Source organism: Crocodylus siamensis, chromosome 15 (assembly GCF_052110815.1).
Source record: "Crocodylus siamensis isolate JL-2025a chromosome 15, ASM5211081v1, whole genome shotgun sequence".
NCBI classification, from domain to species: domain Eukaryota; kingdom Metazoa; phylum Chordata; order Crocodylia; family Crocodylidae; genus Crocodylus; species Crocodylus siamensis.
The window spans coordinates 17,180,653-17,207,692 of record NC_143409.1 but is presented as its reverse complement, the minus strand read 5'-3'; the positions used below and the strand labels follow the sequence as shown (position 1 = coordinate 17,207,692).

The following is a 27,040-nucleotide window of genomic DNA, read 5'->3' as shown; positions in this document are numbered from 1 at the left end:
TTGGCAGAAATCTATTTTCTCACGAGCCAGACAGATGCCTCCAATGCTGAAAAAATATGCATGGGTTCTAGTTTTACGGTGTAGAATCTATGTCACTTTTTTTCTGCATATCCTTTAGGATAGTGGTAACTATCCATTTATCTCCACGGGCCAGATGAGTGGCATGGAATCCGTCTGCAGGCTGTATCCCAATAGAGACCCAAGGCACCTGATTAGGCTGTATACTGCCCAATCCAGACACAGGCCATTATGATCAAGACCTGAGCCTTCTGATCCAGCCATGTGCTGCCCAATTTGGACCCATGCCACTGGATCCTACCACATACTGCCCAACCTGGACCTGTGCCACCAGATCCAGCCATGCCCACCTCAGTCTGGACCTGCACTTCCCAATCCGGCTGTGCATTGCCTGATCTGGACCTGTATCATTGGATCCAGATCTGTACTGCCTCGATTCAAACCTATGCTGCCACAATCTGGACCTCTATGACCTGATCTGGCCATGTGCCACCCAACCTGGACCCATGCCACTGAACCTAGCTGTAAGCTGCCCTGTTCCACTGCCACCTGATTTGGCCCCTGCTGCCCAATCTGGACCTGCCCTCCCCTGATCAGACCTATGCACAAGTTAATCCAGTCCTGAGCCAGCCCGATCTGGTGTGCAGGGTCATGTTATCTGGCCTATAGGGCTCCCCACGGGTCTGAAAATCTGGCAGCATGGGACCAGCAATTAACAGTGCAACTGTTCCTCCTCTCCAAAATTTCCAGGCACTTGGTCCAGATGAAATTGCTGTATAGGCCAACCGAACGCATCTCTTTAAAAACTCGACAAATTATGGGCTTCAAAAAAAATTTACTTTAACTGAAAATTCAGCTCAGTTCAATCAAATTCACATAGTACAAAGGTGGTGGGGAGACTTCTGGGAATAACCAATATTGTAAGAACACCAGCAGTCTCATGTAGCGGTTATACAAAGATAACATGTCCAGCAATTCTGGTTTCTTCCTCATGTGCTTCAGTTCCTGCTTTCAAATACCGTGCAGTTGATTAGTCCTTTTATCAGTGATTGGCTAACCATTACAAATTCAAAACTCTTCAGAGGTAAAATGACTTTCCTGAAGCAGTAAGTAGAAAAGCGTATGCAATACTAAAAGTTATATTGTTCATGATCAGAAAGAATATGACAGCATTGTTAATCACAGAAATATAATAAGGGTTCATTTTAAATCATGGATTCAAACAGCTTCTTACATTTTTATAAAAGATAAATGCTTTGTAAAAAACATTTAATATTGCTTATGTTGACAGGTAGTCACTTACACATATAATGTCAACAAAATATTCCTTCTGTTTACATGAAACATGGAAAAAAAGTAGTTGAGAAACTAAGAACTAGAATCAACAACATTTTTTTCTCTCCGAAAAATATGCTCCTGTATATGTGTACAAAGTAATTAGCAGCTTACTTTTTGTTAGAGTTCAAATTTGACATTTAGACTTTATCCAGTGTAGGCAGAAACTGTTCTAAAGAAAAGCAAAGGTAAGAACATGTTAACACCATTCTACTAGAGTTTCCTTGATCAGCATGGAAAAAGTATTTATCTTCTGAGGTCCATTTAAGATATGTTATGGGCAATGGGCCTACAGTTCTACTAACAAGATTTTTTTTTAAATCCTTTTTCCACACAGCTTAAAGAAACTACATCAAAACCATGTTTCATAAGTAGTGTTGAGAAGGTCTGCTCATTTAGATTTTCAGTTTCATTAACTATACTGGGAAAATTTATATTGTGTTTAAACTATAGGTAAGGCATATAACTGGTATCATTTAAATTTAATGATTTTTTTAAAAGCCAGAACAAACGTTGTAAAATGAAAATGGCATTAGATGTGCACGGGATGGAACACAATGAAAACTGGAAAGCACAGAAAATTGTAGGAGCACAATTAAAGAGAATAGACTTCATCCAAAATATTCAGGAGGATCCTATTAGCACAATTTGCCTAATCTTTGATTTTTAAACTATAATCAAGAAACACTTTAAGAAATTTAATAATTTTAGAAGTACAAGAGGAACATCTGTACTTGGCCTAAAGATTCTAAATACCATATTTTCCTCATCTATAACATGCCATAGAATAAGATATGCCCCTGGTTTTTGAAAGGCAGAATGAAGAAAAATAATTTTGCTTGTAGCAGGTGATAGAGTAGCAGTAGCTTATTCATTGTTCTGCTTTCTGTGGTTCATGTATAGAGTTCTTCCACTTGTGCCTAGCAAAAGCTGAAGTGGCAGAAATTTCTGTTGCCATTTTTCCTAACTTATAATGTACACCCCATCCCTCCAATTTCCAGTGGCTGATTTTTGGGTGTGTGTTATATGTAAGAAGATATGGTATTTCATAAGAATGTGTAAACATTTAAAATTAAAAGTTATGACACAACAGCTATTTTCTTTGCAATATGATTGCCATTGGATTCTGAAAGTGTTCTTCATTTTTAGAGTAACCTTGAGGAAAGACTTGTGATCCTGAGAATCTGTGTTCATATAGACACATCCTGGAGAAGATAAATAGGATGCCAGGCAGATCTCTTGTTCCTTTGGAATATATTCTGTCCAATACATAGTTTTATCTTCAAACCGAGCTGAACTAGGGAGAGCAACATCTAAATGTTTGAAACCTTGAGCTGGAATGATCTCGTGGTAGATAATGAGATTTGAATGTGGTCAATCCATCAAATATTCCAATGGGTTTTGGAATTTCCCGATGTCTTTCAATAATTTCTTACTGGCTGCTGTCCCAAGTTTGAAAGTGTTCTTTCATGGTGGTGTTTCCTTGGAAGTAGACTTTGCTCTTTCTTCCGTAAGAAACTGGTCTTACTGGGGCAACAAGATAGAGCTCATGCTGAACATACTTGTAGAGTTTAAATCCATGTTACCTGTAGGTGGAACATACTCTTTTATCTTGCAGACCACAGGCAATGAGACCGACCATGGGAGCAAGTCTGTAATGCAGTTTGGCTAGCAAGCTTTTTTGAAAAGTTCCTTTTTCTATACTGTTAAAGAAAACAATGTCAAAGCCATATTTCCAAAGTAATACTGAGAATATCTCCTAAATTAGATTGTCAGTTTCATTAACTATATTGTGAAAATGTTAATTGTGCTGAAATTATATTTAAGGCTTATTATTGCTAATATAGATATTTAATGATTTTTTAAAAATCCAGGAAACAGCTATCATGTTTAATGCTGATGACATATACATGGACTGGAACATAATGAAAACTAGAAAACACAGAAAATTGTAGATGCACAATTAAAGAGAATTGATTTGATGGAAAATATTCAGGAGAATACTGATAGCACTAGTTGTCTAATCTTTGATTTTAAAACTATAATTTATAGAGTATAAATCAATGTAAGTAATTTTAACATTTTAAACATTACAATAATAAATTGCTTATTCAATTTCCATTTGTTTTTATATTTGTTTTGAATCTGAGCTCCAAAGATTCCAAATATGTTATAAAATTGTGTAAACCAGTAAAATTAAAAGTTATGACATAACAGCTACTTCCTTTGCAATATGATTATCATTGGATTCTGAAAATGTATTCATTTCTGGAGTAACCTTGTGGAAAAACTTGTGACCCTGAGAATCTGTGTTTATGTAGACATATCCTGGAGGAGATGAATAGTTTGCTGGGCAAATGTCTTGTTTCTTTGTTGTATACTCTGTACGATACATGGTTTCATCTTCAAACCGAGCTGAACTAGGGAGAGCAACATGTAAAGGTTTAAAACTTTGAGCTGGAATTATTTCATGTGGTAGATAGTGAGATTTGAATGTGGTCAATCCATCAAATTTTCCAGTGGGTTTTGGAATTTCCTGATGTCTTTTAATAATTTCCTGCCGACTGCTGTCCCAAGCTTGAAAGTCTTCTTTCATGGTGGTGTTTCCTTGGAAAGGGACTTTGCTCTTTCTTCCAAAAGAAACTGGTCTTATGGGGGCAACAGGACAGATCTCATGCCAAACATAGTCAAGATGGCTTGTGGAGTTTAAATCCATGTTACCTGTAGGTGGAACATATTCTTTTATCTTGCGGACTTCTGGCAATGAGACTGACCATGGCTGAAAACAATCCCGGAATTCAGTGCTTCCATTAAAGTGAGCGTTGGACCCAACTTTGGTGTATTCAGGCTTGCAGCTTTTTGAAAGCTCTCCAGGTAGTCCTTTAAAATCATTCCGGTGGGTTGTGAGATCTTCTAAGGGTTGGCTGCTTGGTTTGTATTCTTCCTTTGATCTTATAAATTTTGGTTCCAGTGGATGAGCAACATAAGACCTGCGATGGCTAGTAATACCATTAAAAGGCACATCTGAAAGTCTGGCCACACAAGGAGGTTTAAAGCTTTGTCTAGGATTCAGCTCTCGGGGAATAAAATCATCTTGAAATGTGGTGGAATTTCCAAACTTCTCTGTAGGTGGTTGGTAGGGGTGGTCCAATTTATTATGTCCCCTTCTTTGAACTTCCCAGGATCTGTAGTCATCTATATGACAAAAATAATTCTTAACCATAGAAAGAAAGATTATGAAGTTCATCACTAATCTGTGGGTATTCTATTGAAAAAAAAATCCAATTTCTTTTTACATTAATGCTTCCTAGCAGAACATTAGGGTTATGCAGGACATACCATTCTGTTTGAGTGTCTGCTATAATGCCACTTCTGTTTTTCTCCAGTTTGGGGAATTTTAAGAGATGTACAACAAAATGCTACTTGGTACCACATAATGATTGTTTCTTTTTAGGAAAAAAGGGTATTTGAGGTGTATAGATTCAATTTCTGTATTCTGTTGTATAAAAATACCAGTATACTGGGTATGTCCACACAGTTTGTTTTATCCTAGCACTGTTGATGAAACAAAGAGCATAGGACTGGAACATACAACTTCTTAGTCATTGAATCTGGCCAATGGGCTTTAGTATCTGCTGTTGAAGGCAACCAGGTCATATAATTCTCTTACTGAAACTGACCATCATAAAACTAAGTTAATTTTTGGCCCAGTGGTCTTAGTGGAAGGCTGTTCCAGTACCTCATTGCTCTGATTATTAAATATCTTTGTCTATTTTGCAGACTATGTGTATTCATGGCAGCTATTGCCTGTGTGTTCTTGTGCCAACGTTTTTCTTTAGCTTAAATAGTTCTTGTTCCTTCTTGTGTTTCTTTTCTGGTGTATTTATAGAGAGTAACCACATACCTTCCCAGCCTTCATTTTGCTATGATAAACAAAGGTAGCTGAAATACAGGAACATAATTTTAGTAAGGGATTAAAGATCTAAATGACAAGTATTAAGAAGCTAGTGAATTGGAATTGTTATTAAGATGTTTTCCTTCTTTAAATTCAGTAACGCTTGATTCCATGCTCCCACAGTCTCAACTTTTGTCATTATGCTCTACTTTCTTTACTCCAAATTTTCTAACTTCCTCTTCTGATGACCAAACCTGGACTTCACCACCTTAAATATCCTTCCCTTCTGCCCTGGTGACCTTAGCCTTCATCCTCAGAACTTCTCTTGTCTTTGAAGCTTGCAGCTTTAAAAGGCCATATCTTATCATTCAATACTCAAATATTTTTAACATGGGCTGTGTACAGATGTTCTCCCAGGTTTGTTCTCCTGGTAGAAAAACTTATCTGGAGATGCCTGAACATGTATTTCAGTGTTGAGCCCCTGAAGAGCAGAGAGCTTCCAGTGCTGACACTGTGCAGCTAGGGGAACCCTACACACACCTCTCAGCATGCTCTGCAAACTCCCTCCGTCTGCCCAGAGGCAGATGGAAGCAGTAAACATGGCAGCTCTGATTGCCTGATTCAGACTGCCTGTGTCTCTCTGCAGCACAATGTGAAGGGAGCAAGTTCTGTTCAGCTGGAGTGGCAGAGTCCAGCAAGTGACACGGTGTCTTCCTGCAAAATGGGAAAGCCAAGCACCCTGGGATGCTGGAGGACAGTGGCTTCTCTGAGAAAAGAATGTGTAGAGATGTTCACTCTCCCAGGGGACTGTGATTTAATCAGGTTGTTCCCAGGTTATTTTTCTCCTGCAGTAGCTAGTTTTGCTCTGGGAAAAAAGCCTGGACAGCTGTACACTTACAGTTTCTCCTGAAAAAGCACTAACTCTCCTAGTAGAAAATGAATATCTGTACGTGGCCTTGGGTTGCAGAGTAGTTGCACTAGAATTTAAGTACAATGTCACGTATATAGAAGATTGATTTATCTCCTCAGTGAGTCTGAAAACTGCTGAGAGTAGAGTATTACTGTTAGCCCAAGACTTCAGCTAAGTACAGTAGCAAAGAAGTTATGAAAACAAGTTTGTTAGCACATCACATCCATAACAACATTAAAAACATGAACATTTTCCTCAGTTTGACTCTGTTCACTAAAAAGTCTTGATTTGCAGAAAATGTTGTTATCTGGAAGATTTGCTTACATTATAACTAGTAATACCACCCATGTTCCCTTCGTTCCAAAATAGACATTCCCCCAAAACAGTGCACATCAGTCACGCTCCTACTAGTCAAGAAAATGTGGAAAATGTTTCTCCTTTCAGAACATATCAACAGTAACTCGGAACATTCCCTCCTCTTTAGAAGTTGATTACCCAGTTCCACCTGTTTGGCCCCAGTATGAGAGACCAAAGCCAGATATCAAACTCCACCTTTCCAGCAAGGCCATTCATAATACAATCATCCTGGTGCCCATTTCTCTGTCTAAAAGTGGCATATGCTACTACCTTGATAGGTTGGAATGGTGTCTAGTTTTCCTCTTTGAATGTGCTTTCTCTCTAATGGTCTTACTAATGTCACTGGTTGTATTTTATGAGGATTATAATCTCTCTTGTATGTAGTTCCAAGATCAATCTCTCCAGGTTTTGGTTTATACTCTTCTTGTACCTGAAGAGGTCTTTTCACAACATCATATGGAAGATAATCAGATCTGAAATGGAGATAAATATCACATTACTCAAAATCCTAACCTTTTTCTGAGTGAGGCAATGGTAATTTTTTCATAAATAGAAACATAAAAATGAAATATCTCTTGTGCAGGGACTAAAATAAGAGACTCTTTTTAAAGAGTTAAAATGTAGGGGCCAAATACAGGATAAACAGAGGAGAAGTATGTTAAATTATTTATTCTTTGTACTTAAGAAAATGGTGGAATGGTAGAAACCAGGTTAAAAGATTAAACTTTATCCAAGGCCAAATATTTAAACAGTGCAAATTAGCTTAAAGAGAACTGAAAGAAAGTAGTATTTGTCTAGGAATCTGTTTTTATATGTGCACATTGAGTATGTGGCACCCAAACAAATACATTATCATTGTGCAAGACATTATTTCAGCAACCAACCATTTGAGTTTTGGTACTACAACTTGGTTCATGTTGTCTGAAGATAACTTGCCATGGATAAGTAAGGTTGCATGGTACTCCTCAGTTTTTTACTTTCTGCTTTATGAAATGATCCTTTCCCTTCCTCTTTGAAAGATGTTCTTCTGCATTAATTTTTTTAACAGATATTTCTGGTCCTCTCTCTCCTACATTTGCTGAAGGACTTTTTTTAAGTCTTGAGAAGCGTTTGAATACAAAAATCACTTTCCTCATACAAGTACCTTTTCTCTGATATCTATGAACATTCTACAGTAGTTTCCCAGTTATCCAGGAGAGATGAAGCTAGGTATCTAATATATTAAGCAGCCACCACCACATCCTCTTACAGATCTTCTATAGATGTCAATATGAAACCCACAAATCTATTTTATTTTTTGCATATCACCTTCAATAGTCTGGCTAAGCCAACTATGAAACTTAATTGATTTTTGCCATTTTATATTCCAAGTTTGTATAGAAACACCTTTGAAAAGAATGAATTATAAAGATATATATCACAATGGAAATGATTGCAATAAGCATACGCGTCTTTCCTGAATGAGAAAATATGAAAAACGTTGCTTTCAAAACACATTACTTCAAAGTATTTACTTAAATGTTGTGATTCCTTCCATTTTCCCACGATGTGCTTGGTACTCCTGCTTTGGTTTAAGGCTTTGGGGAGGAGGGATGTTGCCATACTGGGGATATTTTTCCACATATTCCGTCATGAGGCAAGGCTGTTCTCTATCATCATAAATCCTTGTGGGTTTATGAGGGCAGCGGTGTCGCCTATATGAGACATTGAAATGAGATCATTTAAATCAGTTTCATTTAAGGGAAAATATGCCTTGGCTATACAATGAGGGTATAGCAATAGAAGCAAGATCATCATCATGGGCATCTTGAAACAAATGATTTTCTATGGCAACAACAGTGTAGGTCACAGTAACATAGGATGCCAAATATTTTCATCTCACAGAATCTCAGATCTATACATGAGGGATGGTATAATTTTTAATCTATTCCCCACGCTGATGCGCTTTGTTCCAGTCATTACTCTGCCAAGAATTTGCTTATGTCTTTCCTGCTATTATTATCCTCACCTATATAAAAAAAACCTCAATTTAATAACTATCTTGCCCGACTTTTGTGATAATTATCCTTTCCCTTCTAGTTTTACTTTTTCTTCTTTTGTATATTTATGCTCAATTCACCATGTATCATAACAGGTTCCCATCTGCCTTTTTTCTATAATTTCAACATTTGTTGGTGCTAGAATTGTCTGATTCGTAACCTGCAGCTCTCTGGAACATGCTTCCTGAATCTTAGGGTGTAAACGGACAAAAAATTACAGTCTGTTTGCAGGAAGTGGAAGCTAAGCTGCTGTACGTTAATGATTTAATTTTGGGGTAAACTATTCCAGTTTACCTTCCACTTATAATTGGAATGAGGCAGATACACTCAATTGATATGAAAGTAGAGTTGCCATCCCATGCTCCTCCGATTTAACTCTGGATACTTTTTCCCTTAATTTCTCATTAAGATTCTCCATGGGGAGGCAAAGCAGCATGGCATGCCAGGCAGGTGGGTGAGCAGGCACCACTACTGCTGTGTGGGACAAAGGCGGGCAGGCTGGAACAGGTGCCACCTCACCCATGCATGCCTCTTGAGCAGTGGCTGGAAGTTGGGAGTGGGCTGGACTGGGCACCACTCCTCCTGCCTGGGGCAGGTATTGGCTGGGGCAGGAGGAAAGCACTGCTCTGAGTGCGGGCTGTGTATGTGTAGCACCCCCTGACCATGGTGCTCTGAGTGGTTGCCCATACTGCCCACCCGTAAGGCCAGCCTCAGTTATATTTTTGTTAATATGCATGTTGTTATACATTGCATTATATCTTGTACGAAATGACCCTGGTAATGTTGGATACAATTAAAATGTATGTTAGGATTTTCAAAGAAGCCTCAGGAATTTTGATTCACTTTCATTTACATGGCAGTCTAATTTACATCTCTCTGGTACAGTTAAGGGGCCCTGGTTTAAATAAGAATCAGGCTCATCTTGCTTAATCTCAAACATACTTAAAAAAAAAAAACATGCAACTTGCACGGAATAGCATTACAGACATAAGCCGGTGTTTTCTATCACCCAAAAATATGCATTTAAAGTCTTGCTTCGCCACTGACTGGCTGAACCACTGGTAAAGAAGAAACACAGACTGCCTGCATACATACTCAGAAAAGGGGGGGCTTTTTAGTTAGATCGGTTCCCAGGCAGCCACTCTAATTAAAACAGTACAGCATCACATGCACTAAGGCCATGAACATTTTGGAATGGCCATGGGACGCTTTATCTAAACCTCATTTGGTGAGGTTTAGTTAAAGTGACCTTCAGCCATTTTTAAATGTGCAGGGGCTTAATACATGTGACACTGTGGCCATACTGCAGTATTCTAATTAGAAAGCAGAGCAGATTTGATTAATCGTATCTGCTCAGACACATTCTATTTCGAATGTTCAGAAGGACATGTATAGGCGGCCATATGGAATTAGATGATGGAGTTTTTTTGTTTGGCATAATCATGCATTTATTTCAGCCACTCTCCCTTGGAGAGAGACTAAATTAAAGTATGCCCTCCTGCTCCTGGTAGATGAATCCAGTGCTAGTTCAGGTGCAAGCAAATGAGAGGTTACAAAAAACAACAGTTGCTTGGTGAATAAGTGAACTTTATGGAAGTATGTAGGAAAATCAGACACAGCTAAAAGCTCAGCAGGGCAAAAAAGTATATATCAATTACTGGATAAAAATAATTTCTAACCTCAGGACACAAGATATTCAAAGAACAGCATGAAGATCTATAGAGAAACATGGCTAGCACTGAAGACTAAGCATGAAGTAACAACAAAATCAAAGTAAATCAAAGTATAGGATTCCTGCTGAGAAAAATCAGATAGAAAAAGGAAGTACATGTGAGTAGTATGTAGTTTCATCTGAGGTGCGTAGTAGGGCTGTGTGAATTTTTACCGGGTGTTGCATTTGCAAGCTGTTTTGATGCGTTTTGAGCTCCAAACAGCAAGATCGAAACAAAACAAAAGCCTTCAAAACAGCTTTGAAATGAAACAAGGGCACTCAAAGTTTCGGAAGTTTTGAAATGTTTTGAAGCCAGGTGTATTTGGCTTCAGTACCAGTCCCAGCCGGCAGCAGCAGCCTCCTGTTATCAGTGCAGATCCGGGGGCCATGGCCCCTGGGAGGATTCTGGCACAGCCCCCAGCCCTCCTGTGGGAGCGGGCCCCCAGATCTGTGCACCAGATGACAGCATAGATGACAGGAAGATGATAGGAGGCTGCTGCTGCTGGCTGTGGCCAGCGGCAACACCAATCTTCCTTGCACTGGGTGTGGGCTGTGCCCAGCACCAGTCCCGGGTGGTGGCAGCAGCTTCCTGTAATCCAACAGGCAGATCGGGGACCCACCCACACCCCCAGGAGGACTGCAGGGGCTGTGCCAGACTCCTCCTGGGGGTGCAGGCCCCCAATCTGCCTGCCTACTTTCATGGATAATGCTTCACTGATGTCCCAATTTCACTATTAACAATGAGGACAGGGCAGCAGCAGAAGTAAAAGGGACTTTAAGACTAAAAACAGACAATTGATTTGATTTGGATTTGAGCATCTTGTTTGGAGGCAAACCTCAGACTTTACAAAAGGACAAGCCCATTGTAACACATCAGGTACTTGTGAAGTATCCATATTAATACTCTGGCTTGGAGCAGGTATGGCTAATTGTCAATTAGGGCAGGGACAGAACTTACACATAAACCAGTATAAGTGATTGAAAAGGGGTTCAAATCTTTAAGACAACAGAAGTTCAAACCACGTTCAAAATGGCCGAAGCTGGTTTAATATAAACATGGATGGATGTAGTATCAGACTTAACTGATTTAAATTAAATAATTTTATGGAACTTCTGTCCCAGATCCCCTCCAGATTCAAATTAAATTTCTGTCCCCCAGCATCCCAGGTAATGTTGGATACAATTAAAATATATAGGTTAGGATTTTCAAAGAAGTCTCAGGAATTTTGATTCACTTCTATTTACAAGGCAATCTATTTTACACTTCTCTGGTAGACTTAAGGGGCTCTGCTTTAAGCAAGATGAGCCTGGTTCTTATTTAATCTCAAACATACTTAAAAAGAAACCACATGCAACTTTCATGGAATAGCATTACAGAGATAAGTGAGTGTGGGCAGGCTACCCTTGGCTTAAGTTGTTCGCTCCTGCCCAGCAGGGAGGAGTACTCTAGCTCCCCCTCTGGCTTCTGGCCTGGGCCACTGCAGGCATGTGGCTGCATTTCTGGAATCAAAAGTGAATGTCTGTTTGCTTGCCTATAGGTTCAATCCACGCAGCTTAAACTAACCTTCAAAGATTGAATAGATTCAGCCTTGTTTTTTTTTTGACTGTCTGTACTTAACCTTAAACATAATGTATAAACAAGTGTCCAAACCTTGTTTTGATGCAAGTTAAATCTCTAGGACTAATCAACTCCAAATTAAACCAGTTGTCTGTTTTTAGTCTAATGGACCAGGTCATGGGCAGTTCTGGAGCTGAGGATCATGAGTCTGAGAGAAACCAAAACATCATCAAGATACAAACCAAACATCAGGGGTGTGGATTGGAGCAACAGCCACAGACTGCCCCACTGACCTGGATAAGGACAGGGATAGAAGAGTGGGATGAGTTTTCTCTGATTTCACAATCTCAGTGATTAGTATTTATTTAAGGGAGAAAAGGAAAAGTGGGAGAAGAAGAACAGAGATTAAGATGGAAATAAGGAGCTGAGAGTGGTACTTCTAAGCACACAGTTCAACCTGTTTGTAATTTTTGCCAGGGATTATCTTTTTTACAATATTAAGTATGAGCGAGCAGCATGTTTTCCAGGTTTTACAATTTAGGAAAAAAGCCTTCTTAAATAAAGAAAAAAAATGTAAGACTCAAAAGCTGTTTAAGAAAACAGGCTTTCAAATGAATATGCTGCACACAGACTTTAGGTATGCAAGCCGAAAGAGTATGAAACAAGCTGCATTGTATTCACAAGAGTAACTTCATGTTTACGATATCTTAACCATCAGCTCTTCCAAAAAATAAATCAGCAACAAAAATGCCTTTTTCAAATGGCTTTTCTGATATCTTTGGATTTCATACCCTCTGCTCTCAGTATGTTTGTATCTGTTCCTGACATCTCCCAGCCCACCCTATCCATTACTAAATACTAGGGGTGTGCAAAGTGGGCTGTATTTGGTTAGGATTCAGATTCACTCTGATTCGGGGACAGTGATTTGATTAGTTGATTTGGATCACTGTCCCGATCCGATTTGGCTGAATCCAGATCTGAAGATTTGATGCTGATTTGGAGAATCAGTGATTCGGCCATAGACACAGCTTTAAATGTTTTTTTCTACATACTACGAGGTACTAGGCGCAGTTCGTGAACACTGAGATGGTGGGGCAGATGGAGTACCTCAAAGGAGCACGGGGGGCCCCCTGTATGCTAGGCAGTGGACCCACCCTGTGCTTGCCTGGCTTAGTAATTGGCCGTGGGGGGACCCTGAATACCCCCTCTAGCAGGATGGAACATTAGGGTCGCTGTGCTCTCCCCTAGGGTCCTCTGCACCGTGCTAAATGTTCTCCGAGCACCCTCAGAATCTCGCCACGTCTTTGATGTTCTGTAGTTATGTAGGGAGGCTGCTCTTCGTTCCCTTGGCTACAGTTCTGCTGCTACCCTGTGTCTCGGTTCTATAATGGGGTTCCAGGCACCCCAGCCTTACAGGCTATGTGTGGCTCCAACCACCCCTGTACCACGCCCCAAGCCTCGCGGATGTACCGGATGTTGTTTGGGTCTGTTTCACTCTCCGCACCCCACAGGCGCTCGGGCTTGTCTTGCAACCTGCGCCACCTGGCAGCCGTCAATCGCTGCCCACTCTCTGGGGCCTCTCATGCTGCCCACTCTTCTCTGGGGTTACAACCTCCGGCTTGGGGCTTAGGTGGCTGTAGCCATGCCTGGCCCCAATTATCCTCCTTGGAGCCTCAAACACCCCCTGCAGGGCTCAGGTGGCCTCGGCCTTACCTGGCCTCCGGTTCTCCACTCCTCTTCTTGGGGCTGGGGTCAGTGCACCCCTGAATGCTGTGCCCACTCTGGTGCCGGGGTCCCCACGCTACCGTGGTGCCCCTATGAGGCCTCCTCCAACCCCTAATTGCCTCACCCGGTCCTCCGGTCTTACAACAACAACAAAACAATAACACAAGCCCCTGGGCTATAACATAAAGCTAAACTGCTCAGCTAACCTCCTTTGAGTCACCTTCTGCAGGTGCTCCATCCCTCACTAGTGTAACCGACTGCTCACATTCAGGCCTTACTCCTTTTCTTAGGCACCACTGCTTCTCCTTGGCTGCTAGCTGAGACCCCTACTCTTGGCCTCCAGCCTGAGCTTTATAGAAGTCAGCCCTTCCCCTTTCAGTCAGCTGACTCAACAGGTGTGGGCTCCTAGCTCCTTCTGGTTGCCCTGGCAACCGGCACCTGGTGGCCATTTCTGCTCTTCAAGTAGCAGGCACCTTAGTGCCCTGCTACACCCCCCCAAACCAAGGAGGCATCAGTCACCAAGCCGATGGGTGAGGGGCTCCCCTGCACACTCTGGGGTGGACCTGGAAATGGACCATAAGTGCTTCTGGTCCACCACTGAGTGTGCTGGGGACCCGCCCTGCGATCTTGTGGGACGCTCCATCTGCCCCACCATCTCAGCATTCACAAGCCACCTGGTACCTTGATATATGTAGAAAGAACATTTAAAGCTGTGTCTTTGTCCGAATCATCAAATCTCTCTGAATCAATTTGGAAGATTAAAGGGTCTCCTGATTTGATTCGGATTTGGAGATTCAGTCTCTGAATCGGGCCGAATCTCCACCTAATTGAATCAGTAACCGAAGCTTCGCACAGCCTTACTAAACACCGCCCATGGCCAAGTGATCCAAAGCCTCTCTTCCCAAAAGTATTTATATAGCATTGCAAATGAATCCATTTCTTTGATGAATCAAGAAATATCTTTTACCACAGCAAATTATAGGATCTTAAATGATATTTAATAGTCTCTTAATATACAAACAGCTACTTAGATTCCCACAGGATTATTCAGGGACCGGGTACAATAACAAGTACAATGATAATAAAGAGAGCAGAGTTGACCTCCCAGGTGATGAAATATAAGAGATATACTTAAAAGACATAGGAAGCCTGATCCTTATTTACATCTCCTTTATACTGCCCACAAAGTGGGAGCAAACATGAGCGTAAAATAGGAACCAAGCTCAGAGAGTGTTTCATTTTTTTCAGGTAAGTGACAAAGTGACATTTCTGGCCTTAAGCCAAAGTTATCATTTAGACCATGTAGGCAATAATTTTCTAGGAAAGGATAACACACAACATCACAATTCTCTAGAGATAGAATGGATAAAATATATTGAGAACTATCAATCAAAGAAGGCCAGCTTATGGCCTTGACATACAAAACAAGTTACTCATAGCTTAACCGAGAAGAACAATATGAGTCACTGATTATTTTAAGTACATTACATATACTCCTTCATTAATTTTTATCCCAATGGTATTAATATTCAAATACACTTCAGGTGAATGCGTCTCTCTCACCCATTAATAATTGATGCCTGCTCTGTTGGGGTTTGTTCCTTCCTTCTACGAATGAGACTGAAAATCTATTTCCTAGATAAGATTTGAACAATTAAATCTTAAATAACTAAAATGGATGACAAATGGACAAATCACAGCTGGTGTAAATTGTAGCTTAGTTGACCTTAGCAGAACGATGTTGCATTATACAAGTAAATTATCTGGCCCGTCATTATTTTCCCATGCCAATAAGTTCCTTCCTGAAATTCACTAGGCCATTTTTCTCCCATAGAATAAGATTTACAGTGAGAAAAGTCTAAAAGCCCATCAGGGTTTTAAATTAGAAGGAGCTTATAAACAAAATTAATGTCTCAATAATATTTTAATTGCCAATGTAAATATCACTGTCTGAATAAAAAAAGTTGTATTTGGGCACAATTCCTGCAAGAGTGCCGCTGCTTAAATGACCTCAGTTGCTTAGTGCTGACAGGAGAAAAACTCCTGAGAGGGACATACATGATTTACTGATAAAGAAAATTCTGCCACTGCAATGTTACTTAGGGAACTATTAAACTGAGGAATGTTGAAATCCAGTCCTCAGAACAAAAGGAAGATTAACCTTTCAGCAAGTCATTATTCACTAACATAGGTCTGCAAAAAGAAAGATGTCCAAGTCTGCTGATTCCTCTGTGTCCATTATGGTAGTATCATGAATTAACTGGTGAGAGAGACGTATCTGCCTGCCAAAGAAAAATACCTTGAAACAGTAGCATTGCTTGGACCTATACCATATACTAGAGGGAACAATGCAGCCTATGTAGTTATCTTTGTGACTAGAAAAACTCATCTATCTTATTTAAACAAACATAGATTCTTGAAAATATTTCAAAAGGCTTCATCTATCTAGATGGAGCTGAATACTGCATGAAGAGCTGTTACTTCCTCTCTGCCTGCATGTTTCTCTGCTGGTCCCAAAAAATCAGTTTCATGTAATATTGGCTTGTGCCATCAGAGGTAAGTCAGCTAGTTATCCTTTTCCTTGCCATCTTCTCTCCCCTTTGCTCTCCTCCTTTCATCCATTGATATACACTGCAAGCCTCTTACTAAAAATGTTTAAAAGTTCAAAATCATATTTTTTTTAACAGAAAGCTGCAAGTGAAATTTTTCCTACTTCACAAATTTCTTTCCACATTATAGCAATTCCTGTATGGATAACCTGCTCAGATCCCTAGATAATGAGGTTATTGTAGACCAGCCATTGGACTTCTTCAGTTCTGAAAGATCTCTATGGGACGCCTAATAATATATGAAGAGGATAAAAAAGCCTGTGAAAATTTCACATCTGGATTAGTTACCAACTGACTGACTGACAGAAGGTTAATCTCTCATTCATCCATATTGTGGGCAATCAAAACATAAAAGGACCACATGTCATATGGTTACCCACTATCAGTAAAGTGGAAGTGATTGATGTGATGGGGGCTAGGGACAGAAGTTACACACAAACTGGTTTAAGTGATCAGAAACTGGTTTAAACCTGTAACAGAATAGATGCTCAGTGCACATAAACGAGTTTCAAAATGGCTGAAACTGGTTTAAGATAAATCTGTTTGAATGTAGCATCACAGATTAACTGATTTGGGTCAAACTGGTCTCTGAAACTTCTGCCCCAGACCCCTTACTGGTTCAAGTTAAATCACAGTCGTCCAGTATGCTTTGCAGCCTTGGGCTGGGCTGTGCGGGCTGTGCTATCTGCTCCAGAGAGCAGGACTGAACTTGCCCCTCTGTTTTGTAGCTGGAGCAGTGAAGGCTGGCTGACAAGTGGGGGGGGGGGGCAGGGGGAGCATGCCCAGCTGGGGCCCAGCTGGGGTGTGGGGCCAGGGAGGGAGGATTAAAACCACTTCCCTCACTCAAACTTGCTGGCTGTGACTGTGAACTACAGATCCCAGAGACACCTGGAAGCAGGAAGAGAAAGTGATGAGAAACCCTGCAGAGTCATGCTGCTGTAATTTTGGGCTGCATGTCCTAGAGACCCCTGGTGCAGCAGGAAGAATAAGCAAACGCACTGTCCATGCTGACTACATGCCACAGAGCTGTGCTCTTGCACCCCCCAGCTTCTGGCTTGAGCCACTGCAGGTAAGTGGCTGCATTTCCTGAAACAAAGGTAAATGTTCACTTCTGTTTCAGTTCAATCTCTGCAGCTTAGACTAACCTGTAAAGACTGAATCAATTTAGCCTTGGGATTTTTGACTGTCTGTACTTAGCTAGGGTGGGAGGAAGTATTAGTGTTTTCTTTACTGGTTCATCTTCAGACTGTCTTTCAAGACTGAACTAACACTGGTAAACCGAGTTCTCTGTCAACCTTGCCAAAGGCCTTTTAACAAATTATTGTGGACAACAAATATACTAACAGATATATAGAAACAGTTAAATTAAAAGACTAAATACAGGTAAAATATAAAGTCTGTGCTATATTTCAAATGTGAAGGATAAAGGTACTATGTAGATGTGAGGGTCTCAAATATACCCTAATTTAATAGCTCACTTTCCTGTACCTGGAGATGAAACTACTGCTTTGTATCCTCTATGTCGGCCCTTGGTAAAATCAGAGGCCTTGTATGCTTTTAGGATTTTTCCCTCCTGTATTTTATTGGGTTTTCTCTAGGTTTCCCCCTGTGCATCTAAAAGGCCTTGCTTAAGTATGTGAAAACAAAAATATTCAGAAGCTCATTACGTGGCCAAACTCGGCAGGATTTTCATGAAGGCAGCTAAAGGGACATGAATCCCACCAAATTCCAAGTCCTCTGCCCCAAGGGTTGGCTCCTGCAGGAGGTGTAGCTCTGGTTGCTAAGCAACCACCTGCCACCCCAGCCTGGCCTGACCCTCCCAGCTCCAAGCCAGGGAGCGCTGGAGACAAGGAGCCCCTACCTGGCAGAGCTTATTCCTTACTGCCCCAAGGCTGTTTCCAGCCTTCCTGCCTGTGAGAGGAAGAATGCAGGTACGCCCCCCCCCATCTTGAGCCGGGGAATCCCACTGGGGGAAAGGGGAAGGAGCGCAGGAAGCCGTGTGCTATGGGGCTGGACTGGGCTGGCTCTGCACGCTGCTACCATGTGCGGCTGGGGACTGGGGTGGGAGCTGCATGTTATAGGGCTGGGTTGGGTTGGTCTCACACCCTGTCACCACCTGAAGTCAGGGACTGGAGTGGGAGTGCAGGAAGCTGCATACTATGGAGCTGGGTGGGGCTGGCTCCATTTGCTTCCACCATATGCAGATCCAGGAACTGGCACACTCCAGGGACTCTCAGGACCCCTCCCCTCTATGCACACATGCGCGCACACACACACACACACCCTCCACCATGCCCCCACACCCTCCCACAGCCCCCACTTCCCACTATACCCCCAACACACCCTCCCACATATACTCCCACCACACCCATACCCCAGATACATAACACAAACACACATAAATCAGGAGAAAAATATTTAAAAAATAAAATTAAGATAAGTTATGGAATATATTTGATTATTTAGTATATGATTTGTTTTTATTCTAGTTTCAAGATGGCAGTACCCTCCCTCCCAAAAGGAGTAATTCCAGGGCAAGGGGAGGAACTTCTGGTGGCAAAGGTGAGGGGTTCGATGTGGGACTTTCAGTTGCAAGATGGCAACAGTGGGCGTGCCACCTATCAAGGGGCGAAGCCACCGTTGCAGCCCTCAACTGCACACCAAAACTCGTTAAGTGGCCCTCCAGCCAAAATAATTGCCTGTCTCTGTTCCAAACTCTTCATTCCACATGTGTAAATGATCCTCTTTCTTTTTAAATGAATTCCCTGGATCCATTATTTAAGCTATTCTTCTGTCTGTTGGTTGCTCTTGGTAATGTAGCTCCCATTGCACAGCCCTGGAGACTGTTTTTGAACGCTAGCTGAAAACATTAATTCAGGTATGGAAAAGTTAACTCAGGTGAACATTAGCTCATGTGTGAACCTAACTTCCAGTGAAACGTTAGATGTACTGTCAAGATGCACTAAAAGCCTAGATTTTCTTTTATGAATCTGAAAGAGATGTACATTTAACTAGACTGCAGGACTTATGACATCTTTTGATTATTTTGCCTAGTTTGTTGTATTTTATATAATATATAATTAGGGATCTACTTAATTCGTTGTTTTGCATTTTTTCCGGGAAACCACAAAAAACAGTGTTGTCCACAATCGCTAGGAAATATTGCATTCGTCACATTTTCCCATTAAATCAATCTTAAAAAAAACTCCAGGATATTATTCATATAATATACTGTTTTAGAATGTCCTAATGCTTACTGCAATACAAAGACAACATGGTAGTCACTGCAGTCATAGATCACATGACTGAATTAGTGATACATATGACTCTCTGTCAATTAGTGGCAAAGTATGGGGTCACTGGGAAATGCCTGCAAAATTGGCTTTTTGTGCTGCGATCAAGCTGTGAAAATTGCTTTGCTCACTGCAAGTTACATAGACCTCTCTATATAAAATAGCAAATTAATGCACATTGCAATAAAGTATTTTTTCCCTTCAATCTTAAATTGAATGCTAGGCCCCTAGCTTATTAGTGAAGCTTCTAGTTTCTTTTTAACTAGATAAAAATATGTGTTGTGTTGTATGTGATGATGCACCATACCACCTGTACTGCCTTTTCAAAATCTAGATCTGCCCATGGGTGGAGATGTTAGAGTTTCTTGACAAGATGGGCAAAAAACAATATATTTTTCCTAACCTGGTTTAGAGAAACAGCAGATATTTTTTTTCTGAAATTTTCTTAAAAAAAAAAATCAGCCTGACACAGACACCCAGCACAACATAGAGAATTTTAGCCTGAATAGGTAAAATTTGATACATTTAATAGGAATGTTTAAGAAGGGAATGCCAATGACGGGTGGTGTTACTTATGTTATCTCTAATAAAAGAATACAAGACTGATCATTTTAACTGAAAAATAGTTTTTTTCCCCCCATTTACCTGCTGAATAAAAGATTTTGTGGACTTTCTGAATGGTTCCATTTCCTTTTGACCTGCTCTGTTTTGTTCTATTTGATTAACTCTCCTGTTTCCTTTTTTACTGGTGGAAGGAATTGTAAGCAAAGACTAAATATTCTCTTCCAAACTTGTTCTAGTTCTCTCTAAGTTTCTTCCTTAAAATCATGCTAGGTTTGCAAGCATCTATATATAGTGAGTAGTAAGGATTAAGTATCACATACTTCATTCAACTCTTCCTTTTCCTTTTATTTCATTTATCTAGAAATAATGATTTCATTAAAATTATAACCTGAGTGAGGGATACGGAGGGACAGAGCAGTTGATTAGAAAAATAACTATTATAGTCCTTGTTTTTGTATGCCCAAATAATTTAAATAAGATGTAGAGCGCAAATGCTTATAAATGAACATTTTTTTCAAGAGTTAAATATTTCACTTGCATGTAAGTAGTTCATCTAGCTACGCAACAAGCTGGACTGTGGTTCTGGATTTCAGAACTCACCTTGTGCGTTTGCTGTTTGACATACATAGCAAGCAAATATGGTTGGTATATCATACCTTGTCCATATGCAAAAAATGCCACTTGGAGACTGCAGAGTGGGTCTGCAGTCCACTCCTGGGTTATCAATAAAGAATCTAACCATATTTGCCTTTATACAGTTCTATATTATAGCTAAAAAACTCCTAGGCTAGGGACAGATATTCAAAAAGCCTGAGCCTGAATTGATTAAATCTTTGTAGGTTAGTCTAACTTACCTTGGTTGAATCAGTCTGCAGCTGTCAGGCATTCCCTCTGGATTAACGAAATGCAGGCACATGCCTGCAGTGGCTCAGGCTAGAAGCTAGGGAGCACTAGAGCAGCCCTCCTTTCCACAATGTTGAGCTGGGGGGAGGGGCACATTTTCAGACTCCAGTAGGACCTTTGATTAGGGAGAAATGTGAACCGCCACTCTGCCTCAGGCTTTTACTCTGCTCACTGCTCAAGGGGTGGGAGCATTGCCAGCCCCCAGCCCCCAGATAGCACTCTGAGGCAAAGGGTGTGTGTGCAGTGCATGCATCTGTTGATGATATTGTGCTTTTCAATCTTCCTCTCCCTGCTTCTTCACACTGTTTGCAAACCTGACAAGGCTGCAAACCAGCAGGGGGCTGATAACAGCAACAAAACAAAAGGTGTTCTTAAACACCTTTTTCCAAGGAAGGAATGGAGGGACATTACCTGCTGACCAGCTCCAAGAAGCCCTAAGCAGATGCTGTTCTGTCTGCATGTCCCAGTGAAATTGGAGACACACACACAGACACCTCTCAGTATTAGCTAGCATACCATATGCCTAGGGTCTATACTGTGGGAGACAGGAGGGAAACGGAAAATCCCTGCTTGGACAGTGATCCGCAAGGAAGCTAGGCAGAACCTGCTGTGCCTACAGTCTCTGCTAGAGCTCTGGCTAGAGAGGAGAGGGGCAGGGCCAGCCCTATTCTCTGGAGCAGACAGCCTAGCTCAGGGCTGCAGAGTATCTGGGATGCTGGGGGACTCTGGTTTAACTTAAACCAGGAAGGGGCCTGGGACAGGCATTGCATAAACTGGTCTGCAAACTGACCCAAATCATTCAACCAGGTTTATCTTAAACTAATTTCAGTCATTTTGAAACTGGCTTGTGTCCACTGAACTTATGTTCTGTTACAGGTTTAAACCGGTTTCTGATCACTTAAACCGGTGTATGTGTAATGTCTGTCTCTAGCTAATATCTAGAGACAAGTAACTGTAGTGGTTATTAGAATACAGAAATGCTCCTGCATTGGGCCTGAGAGATGGTAAACATTTGTACTGAGGAGGCTTAACACTTTGCAGACTCTCTTTTAGGCCATACAATTATTGCTAGTTTGAAAAAATGGTTAAAATTGTTTTTGATTGACAGAGACAAGCAGATTCAGTTTAGGAAGAAGGTTATCTATTCAAATTGTTCTTCAAATAAATGTAACAATAATTTTAAGAGCCAGATTTTCCAATTGGTAGTTAAAATGATTAGCATCTAACCTCATGTGTGGTTCTAGTAATCAACTAAACTCACCACAGATGGTGGGTTGCTCATGAACCTGGGCAGGGAAGCACATCCTGAGCTTCAGAGGGTCACCACTAGCTCACCTCCCTGTGCCACTGGGCTGGTTATCAGCAGTAGCTATTGAGCCTGGAACCTCTGGATCTAAAAGCAAAACTAAGACCTTACTAGCTGAGATTTAAAGGATCTATGAATAAATGCTGTTCAATGAGGCTATTGGCTGCCTTATGTGTACTATCTGTTCTAAGATAGAAACAAAATAAAGGCTTTCTTCTTTGTTTATTTGTTGAGCTTTTTGGAGTAGTTATGCCTTGCAAGGTTTAATTATATGTAGAAAAACTATTTCCCTTAGTTTAATATTCAGAATAAAATGTAAATGTGTCTCAAACAATGCAGAATTATGGTAGGTAGGATTTTTCAAGATGCCAGCTGATTACTGTACAAGTTCTAATACAGCACATCATGCAACTTTTTTTGTTCCTTCTCCTCTTGGAAACAACTTATTGTAAGTGTGTATATCACAATACCCCGGTAACAGTGCCAAGCAACTAGTCTTCCTATAAAAACAAACACTGTAGTGCTTTACCAAAGTAAACTGTGCTGCCCAAAAGAATAAGCTCTTGACATCTGTATTGACTACAAAACCTCCAGCAATGTTTATTTTAAGCCCTGTGTTGTATATCTTTTACAGTACTCTTATTATACATTGTCTTATCTTTGAGTTTAGACATGGATACATTTTCATTTGGGTTGGCTTTCCTCCTCTATAATGTCACATCACACCATATGTATATCTGATTCTAAACAACATCAGATTGATGTCATCTCATGAAAACAGTCAGTTGTTCACCTCCTGATTAAGCCAGAGATTCTAAAAGAATTTGATGAGACAAAATGTAGCATGAAATTCCAGCAAGAGAAGGCAAGGACAATCATATGCTCTGCCCTCATTCTCATAGCCATGAACCAGGTGGCTGGTGAACAAATGGCCAGATTTTCCGGTACAGGGACAAGGGGAAGGGATACACATTAATAAGACAATTTTCTAATGCAGAATCTAACCCTCAAAGCCCAGGCTAGGCTGCATAAAAGGGCACTTAAAAAAAGAAAAAAGGAGAGAATGTATTTTTTTCTAAAAACACTGGGTGCTTACACACATGTAGCAAGGCTGCTCCAATGTGCTGTAATTACAGCGTGTTAGAGCTGACTCAATTAACTGGTAATTACGGTGCTCCAGCAGACTCCAGCATCACGTGTATCAGCATCCGCATGATGAAAAATGGTGGTGGGTGCCCTTTAACTAAAGCTCCTCAAATGAGCTTTAGTTAAAGTACCCCCACCTCCATCTTTCAGCAGTAGGAGCTACTCTAATTAAAGCCCCTTCCCCCCCCCCCCGACCCCATCCACTCCCAGAGCACCCACTCCTTTTTTCCTAGCCAAGACAATGTCTACAAGTGTTACTTCATTTCTGCTAAGAACCTATATTCTTTTCCTTTTCCAGGAAAATATTACAAAGAGTATTGGGAAAAACAAGGGTATCCTGTCTCTGCATTTCTTTTGCTAAATAAACCAGTCCCTTTTGAAGTATCTGTATTCATGGGAATCTGTACTCTAACTTAATCTTGCTTTTGTAGTATACATAGTTTATAACTGGGCTGTTAAATCTACATATAGTTTGCAGAGCTTTCATCACAGGTAAGTGGTGGGATGTACTGTTGCACTGCAACCCCTCTCTATCAGCCATGTTAATGTAAGGGAGCCACAAAGCAACAAGAACCTCCCCCCAAGGATCAGAGTTTCTCCACAATGGGTATGTCTACACAAGACATTTTACTGCACAGTAGACTAATCTACTGTGCAGTAAAGCATTACCATCTACAGGAGTACAGCATTTACTGCACAATAGATTAGTCTACTGAGCAGTTGCCTACTACCAGTAACTACTATGTAGTACCGCATGTGTAGACTGCTTACCTGGAACTAATTGCTCTTGGTCAGCTCAGATAACAGGGGGAGGTAAAACTACCCACTCCCCCAGCTGCTGCTTTCCAGCCCTATGCTTCAATTGGCAGATTGGGGCATGGGGCTGGGAAATGTTCCCTCTCCTGGCTGCTGCTTTCCATCCCCATGCTCTGGATCTGGAGCTCTGATCAAAGGGGACATTTTCCAAGCCCTATACCTTAATCTGCTGATCAGGGCATGGGGCTGGGGAAGCAGCAGCTAAAGGAGGGAACAATTTCCCAGCCCTGTGCCCTGATCAACAAATCAGGGCACAGGGCTGGGATGCAGCTGCCCCACAGGTGGGACAGCTTTCCCTACTTCCCTGGAGACCAGGGCTGGACTCCAGTGCCTCCTGTCTGCCCAGAGCTGGCACCTGGGCAACCCTAAAGCTTCCCCTACCTGCTGTAGGGGGCACAGCAGGGCTGGAATAGCTTTGCACTGAACTGCTCCCCTTGGGAACAGATTTGTTCCTAAGGATAGCAGCTTTAAGGCCAGTTTATGGAAATGGGAGGGTCCTCCCTTGCTTGATCTGAGGGTCTTATGGCTAAGGGCAAACAAAACTCAGGGTGATCCAAACCCCAAACTTCTGAGTTTGGGCCTGCAAGTAGGCTGCCCACCAAAGTTTTTGGAAATATATGAAGCCCCAGGTGTGGGTAGAAGTTGTTTGCTGGTAGTAGGGCCAATTATGGTTCTGGACTCTTGGATTTGGCTAATTTGGCCTCAGATACAAATTAAAAAACCCCAAAACACCCAAAAGAAAAACATGTAGATGCTCCACTGGGGAAAGCTTACTGCCCATTAATAGCATGCGTAGTCCCCAGTAGTTCCAAAACTAGTATAGCTGCTTCTCTGAATTCTCTTTTCCTCAACAGCCTACGGAATAAGGGTGTGCTATAACTTCAGAAGAATCAGCAGTTGAGACATGACAACTGGCCTATTCCTGATTGTATCTTCAGACCAATATTTAGCAATATCTACTGTCTTAGTTATGAGAAGGTCTAGCTACTTTAGTGACAAAGATATTGGTACCTGCATTGGCTAACACTGATGGAAGTTGCACAGAAATTTTGCTGGAACATGGAGTGTGGAGGTAGATTTTTCACATTTCTTTTGAACGACAGAAAATAGTGAAAGCTGCTGCTACCCTCAGAAGTGTTTGTCCTCTTGTGACCTTATGTTCAGTGAAATGCAACCAATTCACATGATGAATCAAGGCAAGCTTTTCAACATAACAAGCAGGTAACATTTCCCCAATTGCTTAAGAGGCAGATGTGGAAGGGGAGAGGGGGTGCAGTGGTGCACTCACAACCTGCTTTGATTTCTTCCCCCCAAAATTTTAAAGCCAACCATCAAACAGGGGCAGCAGTGTTTCTGTTCAGGGAGTAGGGAGGGACTCACTTGACCTCCTGGCTGATTATCCTCTTCTTGATTCCTGCTAAGCTCTCCCAATTCCACAGGTGTCAATGACTCTCTCTCCTTTTAATGGTCTTGATTTTCTATTGTTCAAGCTACCTCTTATTCTGCAATATTGCTGTCTGTTAGCCCTTCCTGGTAAAGTCTGTCTTCTATTTCACTGCCCTGCAGTCTGTTTTGGGGTGTAGCTAAAGCCCTTAACTCAAGTATGGTTATATTAACTTGGGTATAGAACGACAGAGAAGTACTGCAGGCACCGTTAAGATGCTCAAGAAGGCCAGATTTTGTTTTATGAATCTGAATAAGAGCCGTACATTCTAATATTAAAGAAGCCTTAGACTCTTTGTGTGTCTATCCGTAATGCTTTATCGCATTTGGACTGGTTGTCTCAGAAGCCAGAGTGCGCTGCACAGCCAGAGACACGCAGCAGAGCGCTGGCACAACAGCAGGGACTGAGGGGGCCAGAACGGAGCATGAGGCCAGGGGAAGAGGCAGCCTTGCCTGGGAGCAGTGTCATTTTGCGCTGCCTAAGGAGCGCTTACACCGGGGTGACTGTGCGACCAAGCCGGGGTTGCGGAAGCCGCCCAAACTTGCTGTGTAGCAAGATCCTGAGGGCCCCGCTGCGCGGGAATTTTGGGTGGCGCTCTTCCCCCCAGGATTGCCCGCACAGTCACACCTTACCGTGGCTTTAAGCGGCTCGAAGCCAGGCGCTCCAGGGCAGGATGATCAAATCTGCCCCCCTCGGCTCCCGACCCATGGTGGGGTGGCTGTGCCTCCCCGTTTAGGTCCTCCAGTATCCCAGGATCTCTCACACTATGGCCTGTACAGCAGGGATAGACAGGCACCTGCCGGTGTTACCAGGTCTACAGTACAAAATGATCGCATTGGAAGATCACAATGATCATCCTTGCTGAAAAACTATGCAAAGAAGCATGCAAATAAGCTGTTGTCGTCTTTACTTTATATTTGCCAGCGATGGAGTGAGACATGGGTCACCCGAGTGGAAGCGTGTCTTTATTTGGAGGCCAGCTGTCATAAACCAAGGGCTGGCCGCAAACCCCGAAGCTCCCGGGAGTGACCGGGGCTTGGCAGACACGAGCTGTCCCGGACCTGCCCGTTCAGGGTTAGCACTGGGACGGTCGCTGACTCTACAAGGGGTGACAGGACCGTACAAACGGGGTTATGCTACCCGTGGCGGCCCCGACGCGAGCCCGGGGGAAGCCGCTCGTGTCCCCGTGCCCGGAGCTGCCCCCGCCCCCGACCTTACCCGCAGGTGCAGATCTGACACAGGCAGCGGCGCTGCGCCGCCATCCCGCCGCGCGCGCTCCGTGCTGCCCCGCCGTAACTAGGCAAGCGCTCGGTCGCTTAGCAACCGCTCCCGCGTCCCTCCTGCCCCGCCCTGCACCGCGCGTCCCTCTCCCGGCATCCGTATCGCGTCACCGCGGGAGGCGGGGTGGGGG

The 27,040-nt window shown here is 42.1% G+C and overlaps 1 protein-coding gene across 1 annotated transcript; it reads right to left on the bottom strand.

Annotated features, from left to right (window-relative positions):
• Positions 1 to 215: 215 nt before the first annotated feature.
• Positions 216 to 26,965, bottom strand: SAXO2 (stabilizer of axonemal microtubules 2). The gene is made up of 4 exons (XM_090029333.1): positions 26,848 to 26,965; positions 8,030 to 8,209; positions 6,786 to 6,988; positions 216 to 4,548 (listed from the first exon to the last, which is right to left on the bottom strand). The coding sequence occupies exons 1-4, from the start codon at positions 26,889 to 26,891 to the stop codon at positions 3,557 to 3,559; spliced, it is 1,419 nt and encodes a 472-aa protein (XP_089885459.1). The 5' UTR covers positions 26,892 to 26,965; the 3' UTR covers positions 216 to 3,556.
• Between the last annotated feature and the right edge of the window lie 75 nt (positions 26,966 to 27,040).

Bases quoted from the DNA above. Each gene is read 5' to 3' on its own strand.
- SAXO2 (XM_090029333.1), bottom strand. From the start codon at position 26,891: ATGGCGGCGCAGCGCCGCTGCCTGTGTCAGATCTGCACCTGCGG. The intron at 6,989-8,029 runs GTAAATACTTTG...TCTCCATTTCAG, and splicing joins GAAGGAATCACAACATTTAA to ATCTGATTATCTTCCATATG. The intron at 4,549-6,785 runs GTAGTAGCATAT...TTTGTCATATAG, and splicing joins CACCATTCCAACCTATCAAG to ATGACTACAGATCCTGGGAA.